The following is a 14,793-nucleotide window of genomic DNA, read 5'->3' as shown; positions in this document are numbered from 1 at the left end:
TGGCACCGGGGATTGTGTGTGATTCAGGAGTCACTCACAGAGCTTGTGCTGATTAACTCCAGAAACTCACCCAAAGCCTCCTCCCCACCCCTTCAAGCCCAGGATGAAGGGATCAGACTGTGGCTCTGACACTCCTGAAATGTTTCTCACGTGTCCACCTGCCAACCGGTCTGGTATCGACAGAAGATCCCTGGACCACGAACTCCGGGGCCAGGAGCTTCCTCTAGGCACTGCCTCCTGCCAGCGGCCCACATGGAAAACAGGACCTCGGGACCCCCTCTCTTCCTGACCTCCTCTAGATTCTGAGCGGGCCCACCCTCAACCAAAGCTCCCCTGTTTTGCTGCCGCGCCTCTCTTCTTCCGCCTTGGGAATTGTCCCCCTCGCCCCCCGTCCTACTCCCACTTCGTCCTGAGGGGTGTCTGTCTTCTCTGATCGCCCCCACCCCCTTCCTATCCCTCCTCCTTTTCCTCTCTCGGCTCCGCCCCCAGGCCCCGCCCTCTCCGCCCCGGCCCGCGTTTTCCCCGGCCCCTTCCCCATCACCCTCCCCTCCAGCGGGGACAGGGGTGTGGGGAGGGGGCGCCGCGCGGGCTAGGCGCCTGCCCCTCCCTGCGCGCCCAGTCCCCGAGCGCGCGCCCGGCGCCCCCCTCCGCGGCCTCCCCGCTCCCGCCTCCCCGCCTTCTCCTCCTCCTGGTGACGTCCGGGTCCCTGCCCGTCTGAAAACTCCGCGCCGCGGCGGTGGAGGCGGCGGCGGCGGCAGCAGCGGCGGCGGTGGAGGAGGAGCAGCGGCGAGCCGAGGCGGCGGCGGCGGCCGGAGCGGGAGCCCGAGCGGCAGTCGGCGGCCGCGGGAGCCGCGGGGAGCGCGGGGGCGGCCCGGAGCGCGCCGGGGTCCCCGCGCCCCGCTCGCCCGCCGCGCTCCGAAGATGGTGGCGGCGCCGTGCGCCCGGAGGCTGGCCCGGCGCTCGCACTCGGCGCTGCTCGCGGCGCTCACGGTGCTGCTGCTGCAGACGCTGGTCGTGTGGAATTTCAGCAGCCTCGACTCCGGGGCCGGGGAGCGCCGCGGGGGCGCAGCGGCCGGCGGCGGAGAGCAGCCGCCCCCGGCCCCGGCCCCGCGCCGGGAGCGCCGGGACCTGCCCGCCGAGCCGGCTGCAGCCCGAGGAGGAGGAGGAGGCGGCGGCGGCGGAGGAGGAGGACGGGGGCCCCTGGCGCGGGCGCGGGGAGGCGGCCCCGGAGAACCCCGGGCACAGCAGCTGGCCAGCCGGGGGGCACTGCCCGCCCGGGGTATGGTAAGATGCCCTTTCGACTCGCGCCCCGCGGCGAGGGAGGGTAGAAGGCAGCCCGACCCCGCACCCCCCTAGCCCTTGAACCCGGTTATCAGACTGGGACTCTGCAAGCCTACCGACTCCACATCGCCTCTTGCCCCGGGAGGTCGGGTGGGGTCCCTGCCAAGGCTCAGGGGTCGTGGGCTGCCCCTTTCAGAGTCTGAACACGGACCCTTTGGGGTCTGGGGGAAGTTATCTCCAGTGGGGGCGCTTTGGGGGTTATCGGAGCCTGGCTGGGTTCCTGTTCCCCAACACTCTTGCTGGGGACCCCAGCTGACTTGCTCCGTGCGTGTGGGTCTTGGTGCCTCGCTCCCTTGTCTGAGTGAGTGGATCGCGCCGGATCCTCAGCCGCTGATCCTGGGCGGTTGTCGCAGCAGCATCTCTTTGGTTTTTGCCGAGCTGGATGCAGACAGATGAGCCCTCTGTTCGTCCTGGCCTGCGACGAGGGCTGAGCTGGGCGTCCCAAGTCCCCGACCATGCCCCTGAATCAATACTCAGTCCGGGGTGTCTGGTCTTACTTTGGGTTTTCTGTTTCTCCTCTCTGGATGTTTGAGCCTTCCGTGTTCACCTTCTCTGTCTCTAACCTTGCCGTCTTCCGTGCCCTCTCTGACTTTATCTCTTCCCCATCTCCAGTTTCAGGGCATGGCTCCTTCTCCTAGCTGGTTGTCTCTGTCTCTCTGTCTTGCGGCCGGTTCGGGTCACCAGCTGTGTGTCCGACCACACCGTCAGGGCTTCTACTCCTATGGGATTACTTTGCCCTCCGTGGGTGTGAACGGTCAGGGCTCTGAAACTGTTTCTTCCGCAGATCTGGGGCCGTCTGGGTGGCTGGGTGGGGAACTGAGTTGTCTTCCTACCCTGTCCCCAACTTCTCCAGGGATACCTTTCCCACCTTCTCTGGGCTGCCTTGCCCAGCCTGCTGAACTAGGAGCACCTGGGGCGGGAGGCCGGAGTCCTCAGTTCAGAGCCAAGGTCTCAGTTTCCCAGGGGCGTGAGTTCTGCCTTAGGGCATAGCCAATATGTTGTGTGTCTGGCTGTTTCTTCGTCACACTACTTGTCTGCAAGGGTTTGCCTAGCTGCTAAAGGGTATTAGACACCAGGGGGATGGTTTCAGGATCCTGAGGACTGAATGCATATCTCTATCATTTGTCACTTTGGAAGTCCTCACTGAAGACTGCCTTCGTACACAGCGTGATGCTTTGTGAGCTGCTAAACTTCTTCGGAGTCTGTGCGACCCTCTCTGCCGGAGTGCAGCTCTTCCTGCCTGCGAGCTGAGCCAGTCCCAAGACGTGAAGTGATGGCATTTCACGTTGCCGTGTGGGTAGCGGGGAGAAGTCTTTCCCTCGTTTGCGGGGAGGATAGTGGCCTGAGCTGCCTGATGGAGAACCAGAACATTCCTAGTGTCCTGCGATCTCTTCTTTACAGAGAGGGGTACTCTGAAACACTGCCTTTGAACTCCTGGAGTTGATAGGGATGGGTTCTGGCCGAAATGCAATTAGAAGATCTTTGTGCATCCAGAGCCCAGGAGGTGCGGTGGGAGGGTTGTGGGGCATGTCCTGCTGGTCCAGTGTAGGAAGGTGTAGGGGAGATGTGGTGGGGGAAGCCTGGGGCTTTGCATCTGGGATTCAGAGTCGGTTCAGGAGGTACCTTTAGGATGCATACAGCACCTGTTGAAACAAATGAAGAGAAGGAAGGAGGCAAGGCTAGCTGATTTCTTCATAGGGCCGCAGCATTGTGAGCATCCATCCCCAGCCTGTCTGTGTGTTCGGCTCAGTGTTTTACTCTCTCACACCCAGCTCAGCCTCTGAGAGATCTGCGGTTGGGGAGGTAGGTGGGAACACACTATTTTCCTTTTTACTTCCTTTTGGAATTTCAGTTCCAGCAGCGGAGTTGCTTTGCTTCTCTGAAACTCCGTTTCCAACTGCAAGTTCAGTTACTCTCCCCAAACCTGCATGTCCTAGTCTCAATTTCTTTACCTTCCAAGATAGACATTTATGTATTTTTTTTTTTCTTTTGGTTCTCTTCTCTTCTTGGTAGCTGTCTACCATGCTGTTGACTGTTGTCGTTTGGGGATTTGTATTTTATTTCATTTGCTTGTCTCTCTCCTTTCTTTCCTCTCCCCCTACACCTACTGCATAGCCTGCTAAATCCTGAAATCACAGTACAGACAGGCTGGCTGGATGGAGCCTGGGGTCTGTCCTACTCTGTCTGTGCCCACCCAATTCTTGCCCTTCCATGGAGCTCCAGGAGACCAGAAGGGGGCAGGCTGTTCCTAAAGTCTGGTATAGCTGGAGCTTGGGTTGCAGGCAAGGAGAGGACCAGGCCTTTTTACAAGCAATAGAGGCCCTTGAAATGTGCAGTTTGTTTCCAAACCCTGCTGGGGCTGCCAGGATGATGCTTTGGAGGGAGATTCAGGAGTGGGACATTTAAAGAAACAAATCCCCGTGATTTTCCAGATGGCTCTTTTAGAGAGATGGTTAGACACATGCTTAGAAGAAGATGCTTTCGCTCAGTGCTCTGTTGCAGGCGGGTATGGGGTGGGTAGACAGTCTTGGCTCTTGCACGTGGGGGGAACCTGTGTCCTGGGTTGCTGGTGGGTGTGTTGCAGAGAGTGTCAGGCGGGCATTGTGTAGAGGGCATTTCCTAAGCCAGATCTTCCTGCTTCCTGATGCCCACAGCCTCAGAGCATTTGTCCTTTTTATGTTTGGGGAGCTGTGCTTCAGTGGAAGGCCCTGATTGTATTTTTGGTGCACTTAAGAAGCCAAGAGGAAACACCCCGTTTCTCAAGTAGAAAGAGTCAGAGGGCATGTCCATAGAAGATTTGCAAGCTCTCCTTTTCCTCTCAGCCTCTTTCAAAGCTCTTAAATATTAGAATTATTGGGTGGATTGCAGCTGTTTTGTGGCTGTGACTCTGATTCCTTCACTGGGTCTCCAGTAAACTGTGGATTTTACTGTCATCTCAGAATTTAAGAAACAGACGGACTCCCTTATAAAGGGAGGAAAAATATTGGGAGAGCTGTCATGAGGATCAGCCTACAGGTTCTGAATAGATTTTGGAGAAAATGAAAGAGAGCTGTGTGTGTTAATGTAATGAATGTTTATTTTCTTTCCCTTAGTGACTCTCTTCTTGAAGTCCCCACATTTATTGCTTGTGTGCTTAGATAAACTGTTACTCAGTAAGTTTCATTTAAGACATCTAATTTTTTATTACCCTTCCCACCCCCTGCCTGCCGCCCCACATAAGCACACAAAGTAGAATGGGGTTTCTGTATTATCCGACCCCTTTGAAATGTTGATTTTTCGGCAGAAATTCCTCATACTTCACATTACTCAGATAACTCAGGACTTAGACATCAACTGTGACTTTGAAAGATCGGTTCACTGGCTTTAGATCACCTCTGCTTCTAACAGCCTCAGAGGTGTAGCTTTTCTTCCTATCCAAATATTCTGCGACCACAGAAAACAGGGTGTTTTATTGATAGTTCCCTTTTTTTTTTCACACTTCCAATGGAGTTTTATTTTGCTTGAGCGATGCATTACACTTTGTATACAGAAATATGCATCATTGAATAATATTTATCTTACTGCAAATGTTGCCATCTGTTTAAATCATATACTGGAAAATGTTAAAATAGATAAATAAAAGTAGAAATTATATACCTAGGTATAGATATGTTTGTAAGATAAATTCGAACATATCTATAGTTTATCAATTCATTTTTAAAAACTCTTCCAGAAGGTTGGGTGGTGAAATGCTTGCTCTTTTTCACCTAGGAAGCCAGCCATGGCATAAGTTCTTACTTACTGGTGACTGTTCAATTTTGATTCATGGTTTTAATAGAACAGGAAATTTGGCTGCTTGAGTTAAAGCAGATACTTAACATCGCGTCATTGTGTGTGTGTGTGTGTGTGTGTGTGTGTGTGTGTGTACCTCAGAAAGCAAAGCTATCCTTAGGGATATCTCTGAAATAAGAGTCTGCCCCACCCCCCACTCCAGAGCTGTTTATGATCCATAAGGTCATAAATCCATCTATATGAGTGTTTCAGTGCAGAAGAACTTAACACGCACACCTGTTGGACTGCACAGGTGAAGTTGAAAGTCTCTATCTTTTGACCAGTGCTGCCTTAAGAGTTGCCACTTACGATATCTCTCTTTGTCTTTCTTTTGCATTTCCCCATTTCTATGGACCCAGATCCCCGTCTACCAGAAACAATGAGAGAATGCCTTGGGGAAAATAAAAAATAAGTAGAAAACAAACTTGATCCTAACAAAACCTACATTCTAAGGAAGGGGGTGGGAACAGGAGAAAACGTCCCAAGAAGTGTGTGCGAGGCCCCAGCGCCAATGAAAGAGGCCTCTGTTCAGTACCCTCAGGCCTGACATACCTGGGTTCACCTCCTGGCTTGGCCCTTTCTCATGCCTCTAATCTTGGGCAAGTCACTGTAATTTTGGCCCTCTGAATCTGAGCTACCTCATAGGGATGTATGAGGACGAAATGTAGCAATATATGTGAACTCGTGTGGGCCTAATCAGTGCTCAAAAGTGAGCTGTTCTTAAGAGGAAATTCTTGGTATATTTGAAAATAAGGAATTTCTTGCAGTTACTCATTTTCCCACGCAGTATAGGGTGCGAGTAAATCCAAGGCAGTAGAATGAATACAGCTCTTTCTGTGTGAGCAGGACGGAATGTGGTAGAGGAAGGAGTACTGACATTTATTGAGTGCCTGCTGTGTGCCAGGCATCCTTTAGGTATTTTGCATACATTAGGTTATTAAATGCTCACCCCTGCCAAAAAAAAAAAAAAAAAAAAAATTTCTGGGAAGGAAGACGGTATTACACAACTGATAAAAAGTTAAAACTAAGGACACTCGGCTAGAAATCATTGGTCTTATGATGGCTTGTTACATGGCAGGAATAATGGAGGGATTTGTAAATATTACCTTACTGTCTCACTGATTTCTCCCAACTTTGTGGGATAGGACTTTTCCTGTCCCTGGGAGGAAACTGAGGCTCAAAGAAGTGAAGCTGCTTGCTCATGAAGTTCACAGAGCTGGGGAGTAGCAGAACTGAGAGCCAAACCCAGACCTGCCCCTTTCCAAAGACGCCACCTTTCTGAGTTGTGTTTCTTTTGCATGGTTTGTTGAAAAACCCTAAATGCAACCATGTCATTCCCAAAAATCTTTTTTTTTTTTTGAGACAGAGTCTTGCTCTATCACCTAGGCTGGAGTGCAGTGGTGTGATCTCGGCTCACTGCAACCTCCACCTCCTGGGTTCAAGCAATTCTTGTGCCTCAACCTCCTGAGTAGCTGGGATTACCGGTGTGCGCCACCACGCTTGGTTAATTTTTGTATTTTAGTAGAGACAGGGTTTCACCATGTTGTCCAGGCTGCTCTCGAACTCCTGGCCTCGTGATCTGCCTGCCTCGGCCTCCCACAGTGCTGGGATTACAGGCCTGAGCCACTTTGCCCAGTCTCAAAAATCTTTGTTCTACTTTTCTCACTTCTTATTGCAGATTTCTAAAAAGGTACCAACCCTAGAAAAGAAACAGACATGCAATTTACATTGAATCAGACCCCTAAATCATGATGCAAATACAGGGGGAGTAATAATGATGATGATAATAATAATAATTATAATGCTCGCATAGCAGTTATGATGTGTTAGGTGGTTTTAAAAATGGATGCATAATGGTTGTACATATTTTGGGGGTACATGTGATATTTTGATAGGTTCACATAATGTGTAATGATGAACTCAAAGTAATTGGGATATTCATTACCTCCAACATTTAGCTTTACTTTTTGTCAGAGACACTGAAATTCTTCTCTTTTTGCTATTCTTTTTTTTTTTTTGAGACAGAGTTTTGCTCTGTTGCCTAGCCTAGAGTGCAGTGGCACAATCTTGACTCACTGTTACCTCCACCTCTCGGGTTCAAGCAGTTCTGCTGCCTCAGCCTCCCGATTAGCTGGGATTACAGGTGCCCGCCACCACACCTGGCTAATTTTGTTTGTATTTTTAGTAAAGATGAGGTTTTGCCTTGTTGGCCAGGCTGGTCTTAAAACTCCTGGCTTCAGGTGATCTGCCCACCTCGGCCTCTCAAGATGCTGGGATTATAGACGTGAGCCACTGTGCCCGGCTCTTCTAGCTATTTTGAAATATACAATAGATTATTGTTAACGATAATCACCATACTGGACTGCCAAACACTAGAGCTTATTCCTTCTATCTCACTGGATTTTTATACCTTCCAGTCATTGTCTTCCTCCCCACTCCCTCACTCACCTAATCACGTATCTACTCTCTGTCTTCTTGTCGTCCACTTTTTTAGCTCCTACATAGGAGTGAGAACATGGGATACTTGTCTCTAAGTAGCTGGCTTATTTCAGTTAATATGATGGCCTCCGGTTTATTCATGTTGCTGCAAATGAAAGGATTTCACTTTTTAACAGCTTACTAATATTCCACTGTGTGTGTGTACACCACATTTTCTTTATCCATTCATCCATTGATAGGCACTTAAGTTGATTTCATATCTTGGCTATTGTGAAGAATGTTGCAGTAAGGATGGGAGTGCGGGTAGCTCTTCGATTTATTGATTTCCTTTCCTTTGGATAATTAATTCCTTTCCTGTGTAGACACAGTAGTGGGATTGCCAGATCATATGGTAGTTCTGTTTTTAGATTGTGAGGAACCTTCATACTCTTCTCCATTGTGGCTGTTCTAATTTACATTCCCACCAATGGCGTATGAGGGTTCCGGTTTCTCACGTCCTCACCAGCGTCTGTTATTTTTTGTCGTCTTGATAAAATCCATTTCAGGTGGGGTGAGATGGTATCTCATTGTGCTTTTGATATTCAGTTCCCTGGTGATTAGTGATGCTGTGCATTTTTTTATATATCCATTGGCCATTTGTATGTCTTCTTTTGAGAAATATCTATTCAGCTCTTTTGCCCATTTAAAAAATTGGACTACTTGTGTTTTTTTGCTGTTGAGAGTTGTTTGAGTTCTTTATATATTTTGGTTATTAATCCCTTGTCAGATGGGTAGTTTGCAAATATTTTCTTCCATTCTGTAGATTGTTTTATTTGTTGATTGTTTCCTTTGCTGTGCAGAAGCTTTGTAGCTTGATGTAATCCCATTTGTCTGTTTTTGCTTTTGTTGCCTGTGCTTTTGAGGTCTTACCCAAAACAATTCTTGCCTAAGCTAAGGTCCTGAAGTGTTTCTCCAGTGTTTTTTTCTAGTCGTCTCATAGTCTCAGGTCTTAGATTTAAGTCTTTAATCTATTTTGATTTGGTTTTTGTATATGGTGAGTGATGGGGCCTAGTTTCAGTCTTAGGGTTATCTGTAGGAATGGTTATCCCATTTTTCCAGCACATTTATTGAAGACTTTGCGCTCCCCAGCGTCTGTTCTTGATGCCTTTGTCAAAAATGAGTTGATGTAAAAGAGTGGGTTTATTTCTGGGTTTTTTATTCTGTTTACCAGGCACTGTTTTAAACCCTTTTTGTGCATGAACTCGTTTAATCTTTCAAGCTGTGTACTATTATATTTTCAACAGTCAAGAATTGAACTTGAAATTGGCTAGAGAAAGGAGTCTTGAATTCAGCTCTCTCCAACCAAGGGAGAAGGGGAGGAGGGAGCAAGAGGATATTATGCAGGGTTCTTTGGCCAGGGAAATTGGCTTTTCTTTCAACCACAACAGACTTCCTGCTGCTCCATTCCTTCAGACTGCTCTGTGGTTGGCCCACTGAGGAACCCACCACTTGTACCTGAGAGCCTGGGTCTGCAGCACGCTGGAGAGCTATCTCAACGAACATGCAGTGCGGATCATCTTGTGGACACTTCCTTCCGCCTGCAACAGAAACTACCCGTTTGCCCGCAGATGCTCATCAGATGGTGCCCACGTGCCCTCTGGGTTCGGTTGCCCCGTCTCCCCGGTTGGAAGCCAGAGGCATCACAAAGAAGATGGGTGTGGGGCGGGGTGTCACCTTAGCCCTGAACCTGGACACTGGCATTATTAGTATCAGGAACTACGAACCCAGACACCCTGCCAGATGAGGAAGGGGTGGGGCCCATTCTCAAGCTTTGTGTGTGTGGATGAGGGTGACTCATCTTTCAGGGCCACCTAGGGGCAATGAATGGATTTGTCCTGTCCCAGGCCTGGTTTGTCCCAGCCTGGTGACTACTGCATATCTGGACATCTAATCCAGGCTAATGTGTCAGTGGATGCTGATGAGGTAATGTGGTATGAGGCATTTGTTTCTCCTCGCAGGTCACGCTTTGCCATAATTTTTGGCCACAAAGGGCGTGGTTTCGGTTTAAGATGAGTTTGTGGGACTGAGAGGTTGATGCAAATGTTCCCTACCCGGGAGGCACAAACGTTGCAACTGTGGTGATGATGAGGTGCATTTGTTGAATGCACCAAACACTGTGGAAGGACTAAAAAGACGTGCTTTTATTGAATCCTTATAACATCTGGCAAGTTAAGAGCTATTATTTTCATCTCTGTTTTACTGATTGAAAGGATTAAAACTAAGGCAATAAGTTGGATGAAAGTTACGCAGATGTGAAGTGTCCAAACTAGGAATTGAAGTTGGGTAGTGTCTCCAAAGGCTGTGTTCAGTAAGTCTGTTGACTCTAGCCCCTCATTCTCCCCTTCCCTCTATCCATTTATGCATGCATTTGTCCATCCATCCACCTATCCATCCATCCATCAGTCCATTCATCTATTTATCTGTCTGACCATCCATCCATCTATCAGTCCATTCATCTGTCCTCTGTCCATCCATCCATCTGTCCATCCATCCATCTGTCCATCCACTTACCCATCCATCCATTCATCCACCTGTCCACCATCCTCCACTCCTGCAGTTAGAAGGTACCAGTCCCTGTGTCCAGCACTGGAACTACCTTGGTGAACAGGACCAGTGTGCCTCCTGCCTTCCAGGAGGACCAGTCTGGCAGGCAAGAGTTAGCGCCCGTGCTGATAAGTGGCCTATCTCTAGGGAGATCACTCTCACATCCTAGCTGGTACCCTTTCTCATGGTGACCTCTTGAACACAGAAGGGAGGTGTCCTCTGGGAAGGTCAGGACGAGGAGTAAGTAATATGATTCAGAGCCCTGGGAGCCCTGAGGTCTGTGCCATCCCAGAACCGTCCATGAGGCCTGGGCTGCTCCACTCATGGGGCCCAAGCTCTTCCCAAGCTGAGGAAACAACCCCGGAAATGATCCAGGGGAGCAGATGGGCAGATGCCGTGGGGCCTGGGAGACAGGTCGTGTGATGTTGAGGAAGAAGACAGTGGTCTGACATCATCGGTGTGTGGCACTTTGCCTCCCTGGAGCTCAGTGTCCTCGTCTGAAGCCCAGGGGCCATAAGGCACCTTCCTGGCAGGGCTTGATGGTGAGGTGCAGCTCTGGGTCATGGTGAGTGCTCTGCTCTGCCCCCTGATGCAGCCGCATGATAGGAGATGTTTGCTAGAACCAGGAGGACTTTCAAATCCGTGGCCCATGGGTGGGTTTGATTTTGCCCACACAGTGTGCTAGAATAAATAGACCCTGGAATTTAAAGATTAGGATATGCCGTGAGACAGTGTAGATTTTTGGAATTCTTTTAAAAGTCATAAGATCCAGCAGTACAGGGTCCATGGTGCTCGCTTGGCGTTAAACAGCCACGCTGAGGAATGGTGACACTGCAGACCCACTGGGTCCCCAAGAGTCCCCCCAAGATCTCTCCTGTCACCTGTGCCACCTGGTTGGCCTCTCTTGGCTGTTGAGTTTGCAGCCCATTTGGAAGACCTCTGTGTTTACTATGAAGATGTAAAACTGAGCATCTGTGGTTACCCTGTTCCCATGTGGCTTATTCACTGCACTTATTTGCCTCTGACTGCCTGTGCCTTGCCCTGGCATGATGGAGTCTCCCTCCTCGCCTAGCTGGTGGTGGAGACCCAAAATATGCAAATTCTTATAAACATGAGGCCATCCTGAAGGCAAATGTCCTCGACAGAAATAGAATCATGCGTTCTGCAGTTTGATAAACCCGTTTTCCCTCTGCAGGCAGTGTGAGTGACAGGCTGCTTTTGACTCATCTGCCCCTCCCTCTGTGTTCCCCGTGACCTTGTCCCCCAATAACACGCATTGGGAAGTTGGGAGTCTTGAGAGACAAGGGGGAGGTGGAAAAGTAGAACATTCCTGAGCACCTTGGCTTGGTCCCAACGCTGTCAGGGACGGACCGTGACTTTCATCTCTGTGTCTTTTTGGCGCTTCATCAGATGATGCTAATAAGCCTACCTCCCTCCCCGGGTTGTGAGGATTAAATTTGATAAACAGATGAGAAAGTGCTTTGAAGCTCAGAAAGCCTCATGTGAGTGGAAGATGGGGCTCATGTCTTCAAGCAGCAGAATGTGGGAGTGTTCAGACGGGGTTGTCTGCCTTCCTTCCTCACAGCGTCTTGTAACCCGCGGGGAACAGGGAGAGAATGAATGAGTGAAATCCGCTGGAAATTTCTCACCTGCTCATCCATTCATTCATCAGATATTGGTTGGGGTCTGTTGTGTGCCAGGCCTTATGCACAGCGAGGGGAAAGACAGATGTGACCCTACCCTCATGCCGTTTATGGTTTGGGGACAGGATGACCTCCCAATAAAAACAAACAAGAACATTGCAAAAAATCAAATTGTTATAAGTGCAGTGAAGGAAACGATTAGGGAGCTGAACAAAAAGAAAGAGCTGTGGATAAGCGTTTGTTTTGGATGGGTGGATTTATTTTACTTATTTGGGGGTAAGGATTTATTTTGGATCATGCCTTTTGCCATAGGAGTCCTAAACAAGCCCCAGGAATCCAAAATATGGTGTAGACACCAGTCTTGATGCACTAGTGGTTGGAGGTGCTACAGGGGTAGATATTCTCTAAAAGCTTTTTATAAAGAGTTGCTCTTCATATCTGTACAACATTTATTCACTTCTTAAATTTATTTATTAATTTATTGAGACAGGGACTCCTTGTGTCACCCCGGCTAGAATGCAGTGGTTTGATCTCAGCTCACTGCAGTCTTGACCTTGCAGCCTGAAGCAGTCCTCCCACCTCAGCCCCCTGAGTAGGTGGGACTACAGGTGTGTGCCACCATGCCCGGCTAATTTTTGTATTTTTTGGAGAGGTGGGGTTTTGCTATGTTGCCCAGGCTGGTCTGGAACTCCTGGGATCAAGTGATCCTCCCACCTCAGCCTCCCAAAGTGCTGGGATTACAGGCGTGAGCCACCATGTCTGGCTCACTTCTTAAATATTGCCTACATTCTTTTAGTTGCTTTTTTCCTGACAAACCCATATGATATAAACATTACTCTAAAGGTGCAACGTGATGAATTTTCACAAACTGAACACATCTGAGTATCGTAGACCAGGAGTCATAGCACCGACAACATCCTGGATGCACCTGTCTTCTGCTTCTTGGATGAATATTTAAAGAAATTGTTAATAGCTGTATATTTCTTTAAATGTATATTTTGGAAAATACAGAAATATAACCAGCCAGTCAAAACAGCAGCTTCAACACTATTCTTGTTTAATGTGCAGGTAAAGTGGCATTTAAGTAAGAAGAAGTGGGGTTAACAAAATGAAAACACATAAGCAAACCCTAACTGGATTTCAAATTCTGATTGCAACTTGGTTGGTTAATGATGGTCAAGGAAGTGCTGAGATGGCCAAGGTTTGGTCAATGTCAACTTAACCCGTTTGAAGAGTCTTTGTTCCTCTGGTACACAGCTGTGCTGTTTTGTTCTGAAGTTCAAGCAGGAAGGATTGAAGTTAGATGTTAGGAGGAACTGTGTTCTGGGTCCATTGGAAAGGAATTCCCCATTGGAGGCCCTCTCTGATGTCTGCATTGCTCCCAGAGTTCTGGAAAGAGGCTCCCCATGCCTGTCTTCTGTGACTGAGGTCTGGACATTTCACGCGCATCTTTTGGATTCACTGTGCATTTGCTTCGCGTTGAGTGTTTGTACTCTAGTCCTCCAGGTGTTGGACATGAAATTAGCATGATGAATGGGTCCCCAAATGGGCCAGTAATGACTACATTAACTTAACCCTGAACCAAGGCTCTCCTATTCAGAACTAGGGTAACAGAACCGCAGTGCAACGTTAGCAGCAATTCAAAAGGGCAACGGAGACAACTCATCATTTCATAATGAGCGAGGGGAGAAGCAATAAAAGCCGGGAGCCCAAGGACGGCGTGATAATTTTGCAGAGTCTCAGCTCTCAACCAGACTCATGTTCATAAAATAAACAAATGTTTTTGGTAATGGAAAGCTAATGTATACATTATTTAAAGATAGTATTAAAACCAGATTAGGTGGATCAAGTAATACAACAGTTACCTCATTAAGCATCCTTTCTTTGGGGATGTGAAAAAGTTCTTCTTCTTTTTTCCTGGTGAAATGGGGCTTTATTAATTAGAGATGTAATGGGAAATCTTATTTTTTTCCCCAGACTAGTGGCTGTTTTCTGTTTATTTTTTAATGGAGGACCACGCTTTGCAGATGTTCTCTCTGAAATAAAAGCCTATTCATTGTCTCTCTTTTGCACTTTCTTTTATCCCAGCTCAAAAGGGGCAGCTGTTATGAAAGACACTGAGAACCCCCTTTGCTTGTCATCGAGTATTGCAGATGATTCCGTTGTCGATGTAAAATGCTCTTATTGCCTGCTTTTTCTTGTAATCCTATGGAGGGATAGTTTTCAAATTGTGACGTCTGATTTTCTCTTGTTTAGAAGGTGAGTTAAAGCCAGAGAGCAGGGAGAGATGTTAAGCTAAACATCTCCTAAGGAAGGCTGTTCGGTGAAAGACTGGGTGGTTTGGAAATGGGTAGAAGTTAGGTTATTCATTCTTCTTCGGCCTAGAGGCTGACTCCTGTTTGGCTTTCTTTTAGGATGAAAGCAAACAAAAAATGCACAACAGCAGCATTTCGAGGAAACTGACTGTTTATTGGAGTGAGCAGGTGGATACAGCCCTCCAACGAAAGTGGGTGCTAGAAAGCAGCGATGGGGAATGCGTAAGCCAGAAGGAAACCTAGAGCTTTGTGAATCAGGTCTGGGCTCCAGATGGAATAATGACAGCATGGGGTCCTCTTCCTCCTTCTTTGTTAATTAAAGAAAAGGTAAATTTTAAAATCAAAACTTAAATTGGCAGCCAAAATCAGTGATTTCCAATCCACATCAAATTTAGAGTGCCTGTTAAGAAATTTGAAATTCTAGTTTTCATTCCCAAAGGTAACCATTTGAGTGAGGGGGGATGTGGCTGCCCCCTCTACACGGGCCCACCAGGTCACTTTGCTTATCTGTGTTACCTACAAGATGGCTGTTGGGATTTGAGTTTGCAACTCTCAGAATGATAATAATAATAATAGCTATTATCTATTGGATGTCACTATATGGCAGGTGCTGTGCTGTACTAAGCAGCGTCTCCTAGATTATCATTTTAATCATTATATCA

General features: G+C 48.2%; 1 protein-coding gene across 1 annotated transcript in view; it reads left to right on the top strand.

Annotated features, from left to right (window-relative positions):
• The first annotated feature begins 860 nt into the window (after positions 1-860).
• The window catches only part of XYLT1 (xylosyltransferase 1), a 370,064-nt gene continuing 356,131 nt past the window's right edge, over positions 861-14,793 (top strand). The window contains 1 exon segment of the mRNA XM_025371181.1: positions 861-1,284. Within this exon segment, the coding sequence (XP_025226966.1) occupies positions 922-1,284 (363 nt within the window). The 5' untranslated portion in view covers positions 861-921.

Source organism: Theropithecus gelada, chromosome 20, assembly GCF_003255815.1.
Source record: "Theropithecus gelada isolate Dixy chromosome 20, Tgel_1.0, whole genome shotgun sequence".
In the NCBI taxonomy this organism is placed as follows: Eukaryota; Metazoa; Chordata; class Mammalia; order Primates; family Cercopithecidae; genus Theropithecus; species Theropithecus gelada.
Note: the sequence above shows the minus strand (reverse complement) of the source record. Positions and strands in the feature narration are given on the sequence as shown.